Genomic DNA, 12618 nt, shown 5'->3' on the forward strand with positions numbered 1-12618 from the left:
GGCGGGTGGGATGGTGGGCTCCCCAATGGCGGCTCCAGGCTGGCTGGCCTTAGGCCAGTGATGGCGAACTTTTAGAGACGTGTGCTGGGGCGATGGCGCGTGCCCACAGAGAGGGCTCTGCGTGCCAAAGATTCGCCACCACTGATATAGACCAACTCCAGCTTTCCAGCAGGAGTTTTCCTAGTTCTGTCTGGACTTTCCAGAGATTAAATCTGGGACTTTCTAAGCCCAAGGCTAAAGTTTTATCATACTACTACAGCCCCTTTCTCAATATATATCAATAGCTGGAGAAATAATTAGTGGTACCATACAACTAAGGTCATTCTTTACTTTTAGCTAACATATTGCTGTTATCTTACGATGCAGTAAGAAGTCAAAGGAGGCAACTTACTTTGTTCTTGAAAAATTATTGCAAGTCTCTGAATTCATTCAGAAAGGCAGTGCTCGTGTGCCCAATATGTCTATTTCTATTTCTATTTATTAAATTTATATACCGCCCTATCTCCCTTACGGGACTCAAGCATTAAGGCAGAGTTACCCAACCTTTCCGGTTTTGCAAACCGGCGGGGGGGGAGGAGAGGGGATGGTTGTGCACGAGTGGCCGGCAAGCGTGCATGTGCAGCTGTAGCTCCATTTGTGTGAGTGGTGTGCACGCACGCCAACTGCTCATGCAAATGGAGCATGCGTGCAAGCCAGTGGTGGGATTCAAATATGTGATCAACCAGTTCTCTGTGTGGATGCCGCTTCCGGAAGTCCATTCTGGGCCTGGGAAACAAAAATTTAGCTACCGGTTCTGCCAAAGTGGAGCGAACCGGCTGAATCCCACCACTGGTGCACGTGCTTGCCCACTGCTTGCGCAAGTGGGGATGTGGGTGCTCTCGCCCACTGTTTCCTCGGCCCGGTTGCAAACACCTTGCAGCTCACTAGTAGGCCAAGGCCCAGAGGTTGGGACCCTTCATTTAAGGCATTGCTTTGCAATGAACCCCTAAAAATATTGAGAGCAAAATGTGTCCTCCAAAAGATTCATGGTTACTTCAAAGGTTTCTGCAGGTTGTCTCTTCACGTTTGTGCAAACACACTGGAAGTATCTTTGCCTGCACATGTTTACACAGTCAATTTCAAAACAGAAAGTCCAAATCTTAATAGATCTGCCTCATCGTTTCAAGAAGGGATGCTGTGAAGTGTTCTTTTTAATGCTTTACTCAAACCTAGTGCCTTATATCAGGGCTTTTCAACCAGTGGTACGGGTACCACCTGTGGTACATTGGCACCTGGCAGGTGGTACGCAACCATCCTAGAAAAGTGGTAGCGGGGAAGGGGAATGAGCTGAACCGGTGGCAGCACCGCACAAGCCTGAGCAAGAGATGGCTGGAGCTGCAGGGCTGTCAGGGCTCAGCGGGAGCGCCAGGATCAGCGCTTCTTCGGGGCTGTCAGGGCTCAGCGGAAGCACCAGGATCAGCGCCAGGCTCCAGCTGGAGCTCGGCGGTGATCCTGCCGCTTCTGCTGAGGCCTGAAGAAGCGCCAATCAACTGGAATGTTGCAGCATCTTCAGTGCCATTGTAACTTCGAACAGTCACTAAGCGAACTGTTGCAAGTCGAGGACCACCTATACTTCATCAGTTTTATCCTTTTTGGGGGGTCATCAAGTTTTTGACACCTTGCTAGGCGACTGGTGGTACTCAGATGTTGCCATATCCTAAAAGTGGTACAATGGGTGAAAAGGTTGAAAAGCCCTGCCTTATATAGTACATATTGCTGTCCATCAGGAGAAAGGCAGCATGTGAATGGATGTGGGTTAGTAGATTCATGCAACCTGGTAAGGAAAGACCCTGTTACCATGTGATATAATCGGCACTGTTAGGAGGAGCTGGTACTTATAGCTGCTTAAGAGGTTATCATTTAGAAGTCACAGTTCAGTTACTGACACCTGTTTGGGACAAGACTGAACAAGGTTTATGTGCTGCAAAAAAAAAAAAAAACACGCCAATTTTGAGTAGAGTAAAAACTTTTTTTGTTTCTACATTTTAGTCAGGGATCTTCCAGAATGCTTGGTTTCCCAGGATGGATCGGAAACAGAAATCTATATAGGAGGCAGCTATATTTCATGCCTTAAAACAATTACCTTAATTGTGCTTTTTATCTAGCTCTGTACTGAGGACTGCCTTCTTCCTCCTCCTGTTGGTCAGTGCAACTTGGTTACTGGGTCTGATGGCAGTAAATAGTGACATAATGACCTTTCACTACTTGTTTGCTATCTTTAGCTGCTTACAGGTAGGTTATATCATTTGGTCTTAACAGCAAGCTTTTCAAGGGCCTTGATAATTTATTTGTTGGAGCAGACTTTGTTTTTTTTTTAAGATGAGCTCACCATAAAAATGGCAAACCAAAATGACTTTCATTTTACTTTATTCAGTGGAAAGCAGGAAATTTTATCCAGGCAGCCTCCATAAATGAGTTGCCTTCTTTGAAATGCACGGCTGTTCCAGAATAATGAAGGAATAGTTTTGATACCAGATTTTGCTCTAATTTTTAATGAACAAAACAAGTCTGTGTTGTTTTTTTAGCAAAAGTACAGAACTGGTTTGCCATTATCTTCTTTTAGGTTATATTTTCAGCTTTCCACTATAGAAGTCACCCATTAACTTGCTTTTACTCTACTAACTCCAGAGTCAGAAAACACATGGCTTCTAAAAGCTAGTCACTATGAGAAAGATGCTACTGCATTCACACCTTTAAGTCTTTTTCATGTTTTCCTTTTTTTTTCCTTTTTAAGTTTTGCCTAGGTTTTTCCTTTTATGCAGCTACATTTCCTATAATAAGATCATACTTTGCATGTTGGTTTCTTAGTATATGTTATATACTATCATAATGTCTTCATGAAACACCTTTACAAAATTATCATCTAATCACTTTGTTTATCATTATAAAAACAATGACATATTCTTTTATTCTTCTCCTCTCTCATAACAATCTAGGGCCTGGTCATCTTTTTCTTCCACTGTATATTCAACAAGGAAGTCAGGAAGCATTTGAAGAATACATTCAGTGGAAAGAAGTCGTTTCCAGATGACTCCACAACAACTAGAGCCACCCTGTTAACTGTGAGAAATTACTTTGCATAGACATTTCCCTTAAAATTGATTGGCTTGGAATTCTCTTTTATATATTTCTTTTCCCCCCTTTAAAATCGTTCAGCTTTGATAATTCAGTTTGAGACTCAGATATTTTTAATTGAAATAATTGAAAATATTTGTAGCTCGGGTTTTAATGTTGGCAGTGGTTTGCTCTCTAAGCCTGTTTCAATATAGTTTCTGAACGTTTCATTACCAAACTAGGTAACATCATCAGCAGGATTTTCTTGTCCTGTTCTCCTTAGCTTATAAGGAGCCAGTGTGGTCAGTTGGTCGTACGATTGGTTGTTTGTTTGGAGCTATATTTAAATTCTGAGCAGCGGACTGGTTCTCTTGTTGATTGGCAGTTCAAATGGTCTGGTTTATTACATATTTTTCATTGAAATTGTAACTAAGAACAATGGCCTTAGAATGGGCCTGCCAGGCAGCCAGAAGGACTTGATTTATCTGGGATTTGGGAAGAACTTAAAGTGTAAAGAAATTAAAAATCAAGCTGATTATATATTTTGGGGTTGTTTTGGGTCACTTGGATCCTATTTTTGTTCATGCTCTGAACCAAATTCAGTCTTGTAATAATCATTGGTGGCAAAACATTAAGAGAAGGCCACAGTGAACACATGGAGGACTTAATCACAAGGTAGCTTCAGGCAGTTTCCACAGTTTGGTTCAGCAAATGTTTTGGGATTGAAGAGAATATGCTATCTCTCATTAATGCAACAGGAGAGTGGCAAGGAATTTATTGTCACTGTCTTTGGCATTACTAGCTTAAACATGATAGAAAGTGTCATGCAGGAACAAGCTGTGCGCAAGCATTGATAGGACAGAGTGAGACCTTAATTCGAATAAATGGAAAGAGTAACTTCACATTGAATGATTTAGAGATACTGGAATTTGGGACTTAAGAGGTAGTTTATGTATTTTCATGGTAGAGACCCAAATAATGCAGGCATTCTCTGTGCTGTTAGTAATAATCTATTGATTAGCTATAAAGTACAAAACACAGAACAATAATTCTATAACAAAATAAAATAAAAGGCAGAACTGAAAAGAAATGCAAATCATATTTCTGTATTTACTCCAATCAGATCCACATATACTTATTCCAATATAGTCTGAGATTGTTGGAGTCAAAAATAATGTTTATTTGCATTGATTAATTCACATAATATATATGCAAATGATATAAATGTTTTTGTAGTTGATATACATGTATACCTCCTTTTTTTAAGCTTCAAATTGGGTAGCCCTACTTACAGTACAGATAGAAGAAATTAATTGGACCAAATGTTTTACCATTATAAATAGAAATGAAAACTTTGATTATTCCTAATCCTTTTTTTAGAGAGCAAAATGTTTCCTTTTATTATTAGAAGTGTTTTACTGAAATACCAATAGTTCTTTGCTTCCTAAAAGCAAAATTGAGGTAAGCAAAAGATTAGTAAGGCTCATCCTTCTTTTAACTAAAATCTGATTATCTTTAAAGAGTTTAAGACTCACTTAATTACTAAGGCCATGACTGTGGTTCATTACATAATGTGAGTCTTTATGGGGTGTATCATTTCAAATTGCCAAGAATCTAGATTACAGGCCTTCAAACTTGGCCCTTTTATGACTTGTGGACTTCAACTCCCAGAATTCCTCAGCCAGGCACGCTGGCTGAGGAATTCTGAAAGTTGAAGTCCACAAGTTGTAAAAGGGCCAAGTTTGAAGACCCTTGATCTAGAGTGTTCCATCCTCCCCAAAGAAAACAAAGAAGCAAGTAGGATGAAAGATAGTAAGAATCGCTTCATGTGGGATTTGTTTCTTATGCTAAAAGACTTTGGAGAAAGCCATGCTTAGCTTATAGCCCAGTAAAACCTTTAGATATATGTATGTTTGTACAGGTAGGACTTGATCTATATGGCTAATGAATCCCAGGAAATGGTCAGATTATTGGAATTTTCACTATTCAGGGTTATGTTTCTGTAGAAAAATAGGATAATTGGTTCTAGTATGATGGAAATAGGCATTTAAATTTTTTAAATTAAAAATTGTATATGCTTTTTAGTGAAATACAGGTAGTCCTCGACTTACAACCTCAATTCAGCCCAAAATTTCTGTTGTTAAGCGAAACATTTGTTAAATGAATTTTGCTCCATTTTACGACCTTTCTTGCCCCAGTTGTTAAGCGAACCACCGCAGTTGTTAAGTTAGTAATACAGGAGCTAAGTGAATCTGGCTTCCCCCATTGACTTTGCTTGTCAGGAGGTTGCAAAAGGAGATCACATGACCCCAGGACACCGCCACCGTCATAAATATGAGTCAGTTGCCAAGTGTCTGAATTGTGATCATGTGACCCTGGGCATGCTGCAAAGGTCATAAGTGTGAAAAAAGTCACTTTTTTCAGTGCCGTTGTAATTTTGAACGGTCACTAAAGGAACTGTTGTAAGTCAACGACTCCCTGTACTATACTAGTAAAACAGGATCAGCCCATATCCAGGGCATATCTGCTCTCTCCTGTATTTTGCTGTAACTCTTTAAAACCAGCCCCTTAGTTTTTGTGCTTTCTTCGACTAACTGAATTTTTGCTTGCATTAAATGCAACCTACTATTAATTTATAATTTGCCCTAAATCGAACATCACACTATTCAACGTTGCACTGATCACAACCTACCTGTAAACATAACTCTTATTTTTAAATGTTATCTATTTAATCTATTTTTAGTAACCTTGCTTTCCAGCTAATTTCCTACATATTCTTTCTCCCTGTTTCTCTCTCTCTCAGCGGTCTCTGAATTGCAACGATACGTATATTGAAGAACCAAACATGTATCGAACCACAATCGGGGAATCCACCGTCTCCCTAGAAAGCACCGTCAGGTCAGCCAACAATCACAATAACTAATTTGCTTCTATCCTCAATAATCAGGTGATGATGCATGGTTTTCCAGATTTCCTTTTCTTTTTTTTTCTTTTTTTTATGAATAAAATGACTCCTTGCCCATTTGGCAAACAAAATAATGTGCTCTTCCTTTTGCACAAATTGTCCTTGCCTCCTGTCTCTGCAAACTGCAAAGAAATATTTGTTCTTATGGAGTGTCTTTTCTTTGTCCTCCTGCAAGTGCCATGCAGTTTGATCAGACAAAGAACGGTGATGAACAATAGTTCTCTTATTCCACTTTCCACCTTATGACCATATCACAAAATATGCTATAATTTCTAGTTTTGCTTAATATTTTTAAGCATTGATTTAGAAAGATTTATTTATATTCTTATTTGATTTAGTAGAGATGAAGCTGCCCAGAAACACAGCATATCAAGTCAAGCAAGAGCTGGTAATCCTGAAGGAGATTCCTCCATCTTCCAAAGGAAGCCATCAAAATCCAATGGTAAGAGAAATACAAAATCCACAGGATTTAAATAATACTTTTTTTTCCTATTTTTCAGGGCCATATTTCCTACTTCAGTTTTATTAACCTGGTTCAAACTAAAAAGTACAGGATGGTGACTTAATTATCAAGTACCATCAGCTAAAGTAGACCCATGGAGTACAAATAGCTTACATTTGTTTTGCATCTGTTTTGACTATCTTAGCAAATCAGAGATTTTAACAGTAGGAAAGGTAAGGCCATACCAATTAGGAAAACAGAAGTAGATCATTGGTTTCAAATGAGAAAAAAATAATTAAAATGCTCAGTGAAAATCCTAGAGTTTGGACCATATATTTTAAGTTAGTGATCCTGATTTAGCAAGCATTTGAACGTGGCTCCCCTTGGTCCTTTAGCTATTATTTGCAGAGCACATGCTGGAAGGCATCTTTCCAACCATCTACATCTTCTGTCATTGTTAGGACCCATTAGAAGGAAAGAGAAAATGCAAAGCATTTTGGATTTGGCTTATAGACATCTGGGTTTTTATTTGGTATAGTTGTTAAGGTGATGGAGTAGGACTAGGACAACCTAGATCTAAGTCTTCCCTCACCAGTGGAACCTCACAATAGGTGACTCCTGTGTCTTCATGATGATTTGGGGACTGAAGGCTTACATGTTCAGCTGACCATATCCACCCTACCACAAATACTTATTACTGCCACACTTAAAAAAAATGTTATGGCTAAAGGAGTCCAAAAACTACCTTTTTCTTGAAAGAAAAAACCCTCAGGCAATTATGCATAAAGAGAAATTAGCTACCGATGTTAGATTTTACTCACACTGCAGCTTTCTAGTATCTTATCTTATCTCTTATCAACCCCACTTGGCTGTATTGCTGCCTATAGTAAAATGTAGTTGCGGAAAATCTATGGCAAAATTCAATTACATGTGTCACAGCTCATTTCACCGGCTGAGCGGTTATTTTTGTCCACAGAGCGTGATTCTGATTCTGACAGTGAACTGTCCCTTGATGAACACAGCAGTTCGTACGCTTCCTCTCACTCGTCAGATAGTGAGGAAGATGTGATAGACGTGGAGAAGAAATGGAACACTGGCACTTTGAAAAACAATGAGCGGATCCCAGTCCACAGCACTCCTAAAGGTGAAGAGTATAAGCCCTTGGGCTTCCCCCTTAAAAAAAAAAGGGAGACTTAAGGCCAAGAAATCCAGACAGTATGTGATTCTTTGAGGACAATATGTTGCTTACTTGAAAACCCCATCTGTACAATTCAAATATTCATAATCTCAATCTCCTTGTAAAGACAGTGCAGTATTTAAAATATTTTTTTTAAAAAACCTATAGAAATTCCATCACTGAATTGTGAAGGCAATATAAGAGTTATTCCATCCAAATCTAGATTAATCTTATGGAGGGAAGGAGATTTTGAAGTCGTTAGGGGTGTCTTGTCTGTTTTATGCTGACACCTGCCACAAGCTGTTAACTCCACATTTAATTGCATTTCCTGATCATTCTGATCTGTTTTATTTACAAATTTGACTTTTAGTTTCAAAGGATTATACAGTATTTCTTGAGTTGTGGCAAATTCTGTCCTGTAATATGAGAGATGCTCAGCATGCTAATTACTTTTATCCGTGCAATGTGTTTGATGGAGTTGATTACTGAGCGTCATAAAGAATCTATCTTATCTGTGAACAGTGAGCAATAGAAAAGCCTTTCCTTGCTGATGGTTTTTTTTCACCTTAAGTTGAAGATAATTTGAAGAGTTGCTCATTGAAATGTTAGTTCAGAAATCTGTATGTTTGTGTATTGTGTTTTAAATATTTTGCATTCTGCAGTTGATACGGTGCCCAACCATGTGAAACCCTACTGGCCATCTGAGGGCATCGATGCAAGTGATGAGGAAGAGCCAAATGCAAAACAAAAACTGAAGGTGGAAACAAAGGTTAATGTAGAACTACATCAGGAAAATCAAGTGAATCACAGCAGTGAAATACCTCCGGAAAAAGAGGACGAGGGCCAGCAAAAGGAGAATAAACCACTCACTCATCAAAACCATCAACCACCAGAACAGAGGAAAGGTATCAGAGAAGGTTTAAATTATGAAATCCACTACTGCAAAATTATGTGGCTTTAATAGGAGAGAATATACATACATGGAGTATAGTATCATTATTAATTATGTGATGCCTTCAGGCTCAGACCTATCATGTACGTTGATTGCTAGAGAACAATCCTAAAAGAAGACCTTTTGCTTCACTTGTGGGCTGTCTAGAGAGCTCTGTGTGGCCACTGTGAGAAACAAGTTGCTGAAACATGAACTTTCAGCCTCATCTAATATAGTCCTTGTTATGCTCTTAATGGAAGTTGCATTACAATGAAAAATAAGGGCTCTCAGATTGTTCATTGTTCATCGCATTGCAATGAAAAATAAGGGCTCTCAGAATTCAATTGTTCAATGCTATAGTTCAGTGATGGCGAACCTTTTAGAGACCGAGTGCCCAAAATGCAACCCCAAACCCACTTATTTATTGCAAAGTGCCAGGGCCGCAACAGCATTGTGGTGCTCTCAGGGAGAGCGGGGGGGGCATGGCCGCTGGGTGGGCATGGCCGCTGGGTGGGCATAACTGTGGTGGTCACAGCTGTGGTCACGTCAGACTGGGTGGGCATGGCTGGGGTGGGTGGGCTAGGACCAGGGTGGCAGGGACCAGTCCCTCGCCATCTCTGGGGCATCCCTAGGGGGCCAATGCCGCTTGCTCGCTCACTTCCTGCCCGTCGCTTCCAAACGCCACGTGCTCACTATTCTGGTGAACTCTGCTGGGGCAACGGCGTGCGTGCCCACAGAGAGGGCTCTTGAGTGCTCCCTCTGACACACGTGCCATAGGTTCGCCACCACTGCTATAGTTTAAAGCCACTTCATATATTGGCAAGTATACTTCTAAAATACTTTATTTGTAATCTGAAATTACACACATGCTGACTGACTGTTAAAAACTGTTATGTTGGTTTGTGACAGGGAAAGACATTCTGACCTGCCTCTATTTCTCTTAGCTTCATATGTTAAGTGGCAGAAATTCCAATACCTTTTTTTGTGAATGTTTTATTGAGTTTTATAGGGGTAAGGGAAGGATAAGATCAGTATGGGTATTGGGTAGGATTAGGGGATGGGGTTGGGATAAGGGTAGGGGTAGGTACAATTGTGGGGATACCCCCAATAAAAAATTCAACACTTTAGCAAGCAGACTATCGTCCGGGTACAAATATTAAATGACAGTAATTAATATAATACTAAACAGTTATAATCACTAATAATAACAATCATAAAAGTAAAGCTTAGTTAATAATTATCATTCATCCTATTAAACTTCACCATCCTTTCTCGTTCTATCGTATTGCTAACCATTGATAAAAAATTTCCCATGTTTTAAAATAAACTGAATCTTCTTTCTCTTTAATCTCTAAAGTTAGTCTATCCATTTCTGCACATTCTAAGATTTTCATAATTATAGTCTGGTCAGGTGGTAGATTTTCATTTTTCCAAGATTGGTCAAATACTATTTTCCCAGCTGTCAATACATGTAATATTAAATATTCATTCTCTTTTCGATAATTAAGTCCTAATATTCCTAACAGAAATAGTTCTGGCTTAAATTCTATCTGTATTTTAGTCATTTTTTCCAGTCATAAGTGAATCTTAAATCAAAATTTCTTTGCATTAGGGGGGACTTCCTTCAGTGCTTTAATCCTACTTCCTTACTAAAATAGTTTGCACCATAAACTACGATTAAATGGTAACATTTTCCTTTTGACCCTACATTTGTTTGGTGGGGCAGATCATAGCCAGATGGGCATCAGATAATTCAAGTGAAGAGTATTATAGAAGTTGAAACGGAAACATTCTTCATGTCAAGCATAAATATGCACAAAGCATTGCCTTTTACTAAATGAACATTTTGGTTTTTTTGTCTTATTGTATTAATACGATGCCCATATGCTCTTCTTCCCTGTGTTAGGCATATTGAAAAATAAAATCACCTACCCTCCTCCATTAGTGGACAAAAATATGAAGAATCGACTAAGAGAAAAATTGTCAGACTATCATCAAACTACAATCTCACCTAGAACAACTTCTGTTGGGACTAACAATGGTGTTCGCTCCACTTCAGACTCTGGAGTAACAATAAAAAACCCAAGAAGAGAAAATCCTCCAGAACAGATGAATGGCTTAGCCATGAATGTCCACATGGGAACAATAACAGCTGAGAATAACTCGGATTCTGAGTGAGTGCTAAGTCTGCATGTTTACCATGCTTTCCCCACTGTTGCTATTTCTCTTGAGTTTCTGGTGCTTATTTCTTTCCAAAGATTTACCATTTAATTCTTTCAGTGGCTTGTTTTGGACATTCATTCAGGAATCAGCATCAGAACCATCTGTTCTTCCCTTTGCTTCTTCTTCTCCTCTATTTCCCTTTCATGTCCTTCAACACTTTCCACACTGCTAGCTTGAAACACTTTTTGTGACATCTGAGTCACAAAATCTGATTTAGTATAATCTCGGTGATCTAATCGGATAAACTCGATTTGTGTTCTCAAACTTCATTTCTGTCTTCTCCCAAAACATTTCCTTTATCAGTTATCTTCATCTAAGACCCTGACCCCCACTACCAATATTACTTATCAAGGATTCTCTGTTCACTTTGGTCTTTTGCACTCAAACATGGCCCACACTTGTGGAAGCTTAGCTGTTGAAGCATGGCTCTTATTCTGCATATTAACATAACTATGATAATCTAGTACTTTCACTTGCAGTTGTCAGCTTGGCACTATTTAACCCTAAGTTGCATGGTTACTTCTTCTCACGAACAGAGGCAGTAATGAAACTTCAATTTGAATCATCAGGAAATAGTGAAGACTCTGTTCCCTTGGATAATGACTCTGCTGCTGTAACATTGTGGTTGGCACAACTCAAGTCTGCATTTGAGTCTGCAATTCATTTGCCATTTGCCATGGAGTGAGGATGCCAAGACTGTCACTTTGGGAATCCGCACCTACTTGTGACAATTCCACAATTCCCTGTGAGTTGCTCAGTGAAGTTACAGTTATAGTCCCTCCAAAGTACTTGCCTGACTGCATCAATTGTGCCATATGGAGACCAGAAAAATGGAATTCACTACTGCAAAAAAAAATATATGGGGCCTTTGAAATGTGGTCTGAGCCATGGCAATGCTGCATGGGGTATAGATCAGGGGAAATCCATCTGAACAAGAGACTCACCTTTGAGGAATAAATCATCAATAATAACACAAGATGTATTATTAATCCCCATCTGACTTTATGCTGGGGTTCTGCTCAGTTTCAGCAGGATTGCCGAACTCAAGAGGAAGATGTATCCCATCAAGTTGCCTTTCATTTCTTCTCCAATTTCTATCCCAATATGTGGGGGACACCTTGCCTTAAAAGTACATTGTTTTTATAAATATATATATATAAATAAATCCCTCTATATATAGCTGTAGATAATTTTATATATTTTATATGGCAATTCTTTTGTACATTCCATATATTTACTGGGTTTTTTTTAAAATTTGATAGCAGGAGAGCAAAGAACTTTGATATTTTTTATATTAAAAAAGAATTGCATGAGTTTACTTGTATTTGGTATTTCAGCAGAGAGGGAAAAGGAGAAGAATCTAAGCTTGATTTGTGAGTCTTTTTAAAAAAGACTGACATTTTAGGGTATCTAAATTCATTCATTTATAATATGAATCTGAAATGTTTTTAAGGCTGCAATGTGTACTGTTTTGTATTTTATATCAGGTCTATATTTTTTGCATGTGCTCAAGAGTCTCACTGGATTTCTTCATTGTATTAAGTTGCAATTGTTCCTTTGTGCCTTAACATGTTGTGTGGCTCCAGTTATGGTTTATAAGCCATTGCTTATAGCTTGGCACAGTGTAGGAATCCATCTCATAAATCTATCTCTGGTAGGTTTCTTAGGCAGTCTAGTCCTCTTTGCATCCTTCAGCATATTTAGATTCTTTCTCCCCCTTGGGTGGAGTCCATAGCCAATCTTCAGCATTGTTTTGAAATTAGTATACATTTTTAATAGTATAATCT

At 38.8% G+C, this 12618-nt stretch overlaps 1 protein-coding gene across 1 annotated transcript in view; it reads left to right on the top strand.

Moving 5' to 3' along the window:
* The window catches only part of CELSR1 (cadherin EGF LAG seven-pass G-type receptor 1), a 153960-nt gene extending 141991 nt beyond the window's left edge, over window positions 1-11969 (top strand). Inside the window, exons 28-35 of the mRNA XM_015823755.1 lie at window positions 2145-2271; window positions 2976-3101; window positions 5897-5991; window positions 6397-6500; window positions 7477-7644; window positions 8340-8582; window positions 10515-10782; window positions 11368-11969. Coding sequence (XP_015679241.1) covers window positions 2145-2271; window positions 2976-3101; window positions 5897-5991; window positions 6397-6500; window positions 7477-7644; window positions 8340-8582; window positions 10515-10782; window positions 11368-11392 — 1156 coding nt within the window. The 3' untranslated portion in view covers window positions 11393-11969. The remainder of the gene's footprint in view (window positions 1-2144; window positions 2272-2975; window positions 3102-5896; window positions 5992-6396; window positions 6501-7476; window positions 7645-8339; window positions 8583-10514; window positions 10783-11367) is intronic.
* Window positions 11970-12618: the final 649 nt, after the last annotated feature.

The sequence above is a fragment of the Protobothrops mucrosquamatus genome, unplaced genomic scaffold (assembly GCF_001527695.2).
Source record: "Protobothrops mucrosquamatus isolate PMUCROS unplaced genomic scaffold, P.Mucros_1.0 scaffold1976, whole genome shotgun sequence".
Lineage (NCBI taxonomy): Eukaryota > Metazoa > Chordata > Lepidosauria > Squamata > Viperidae > Protobothrops > Protobothrops mucrosquamatus.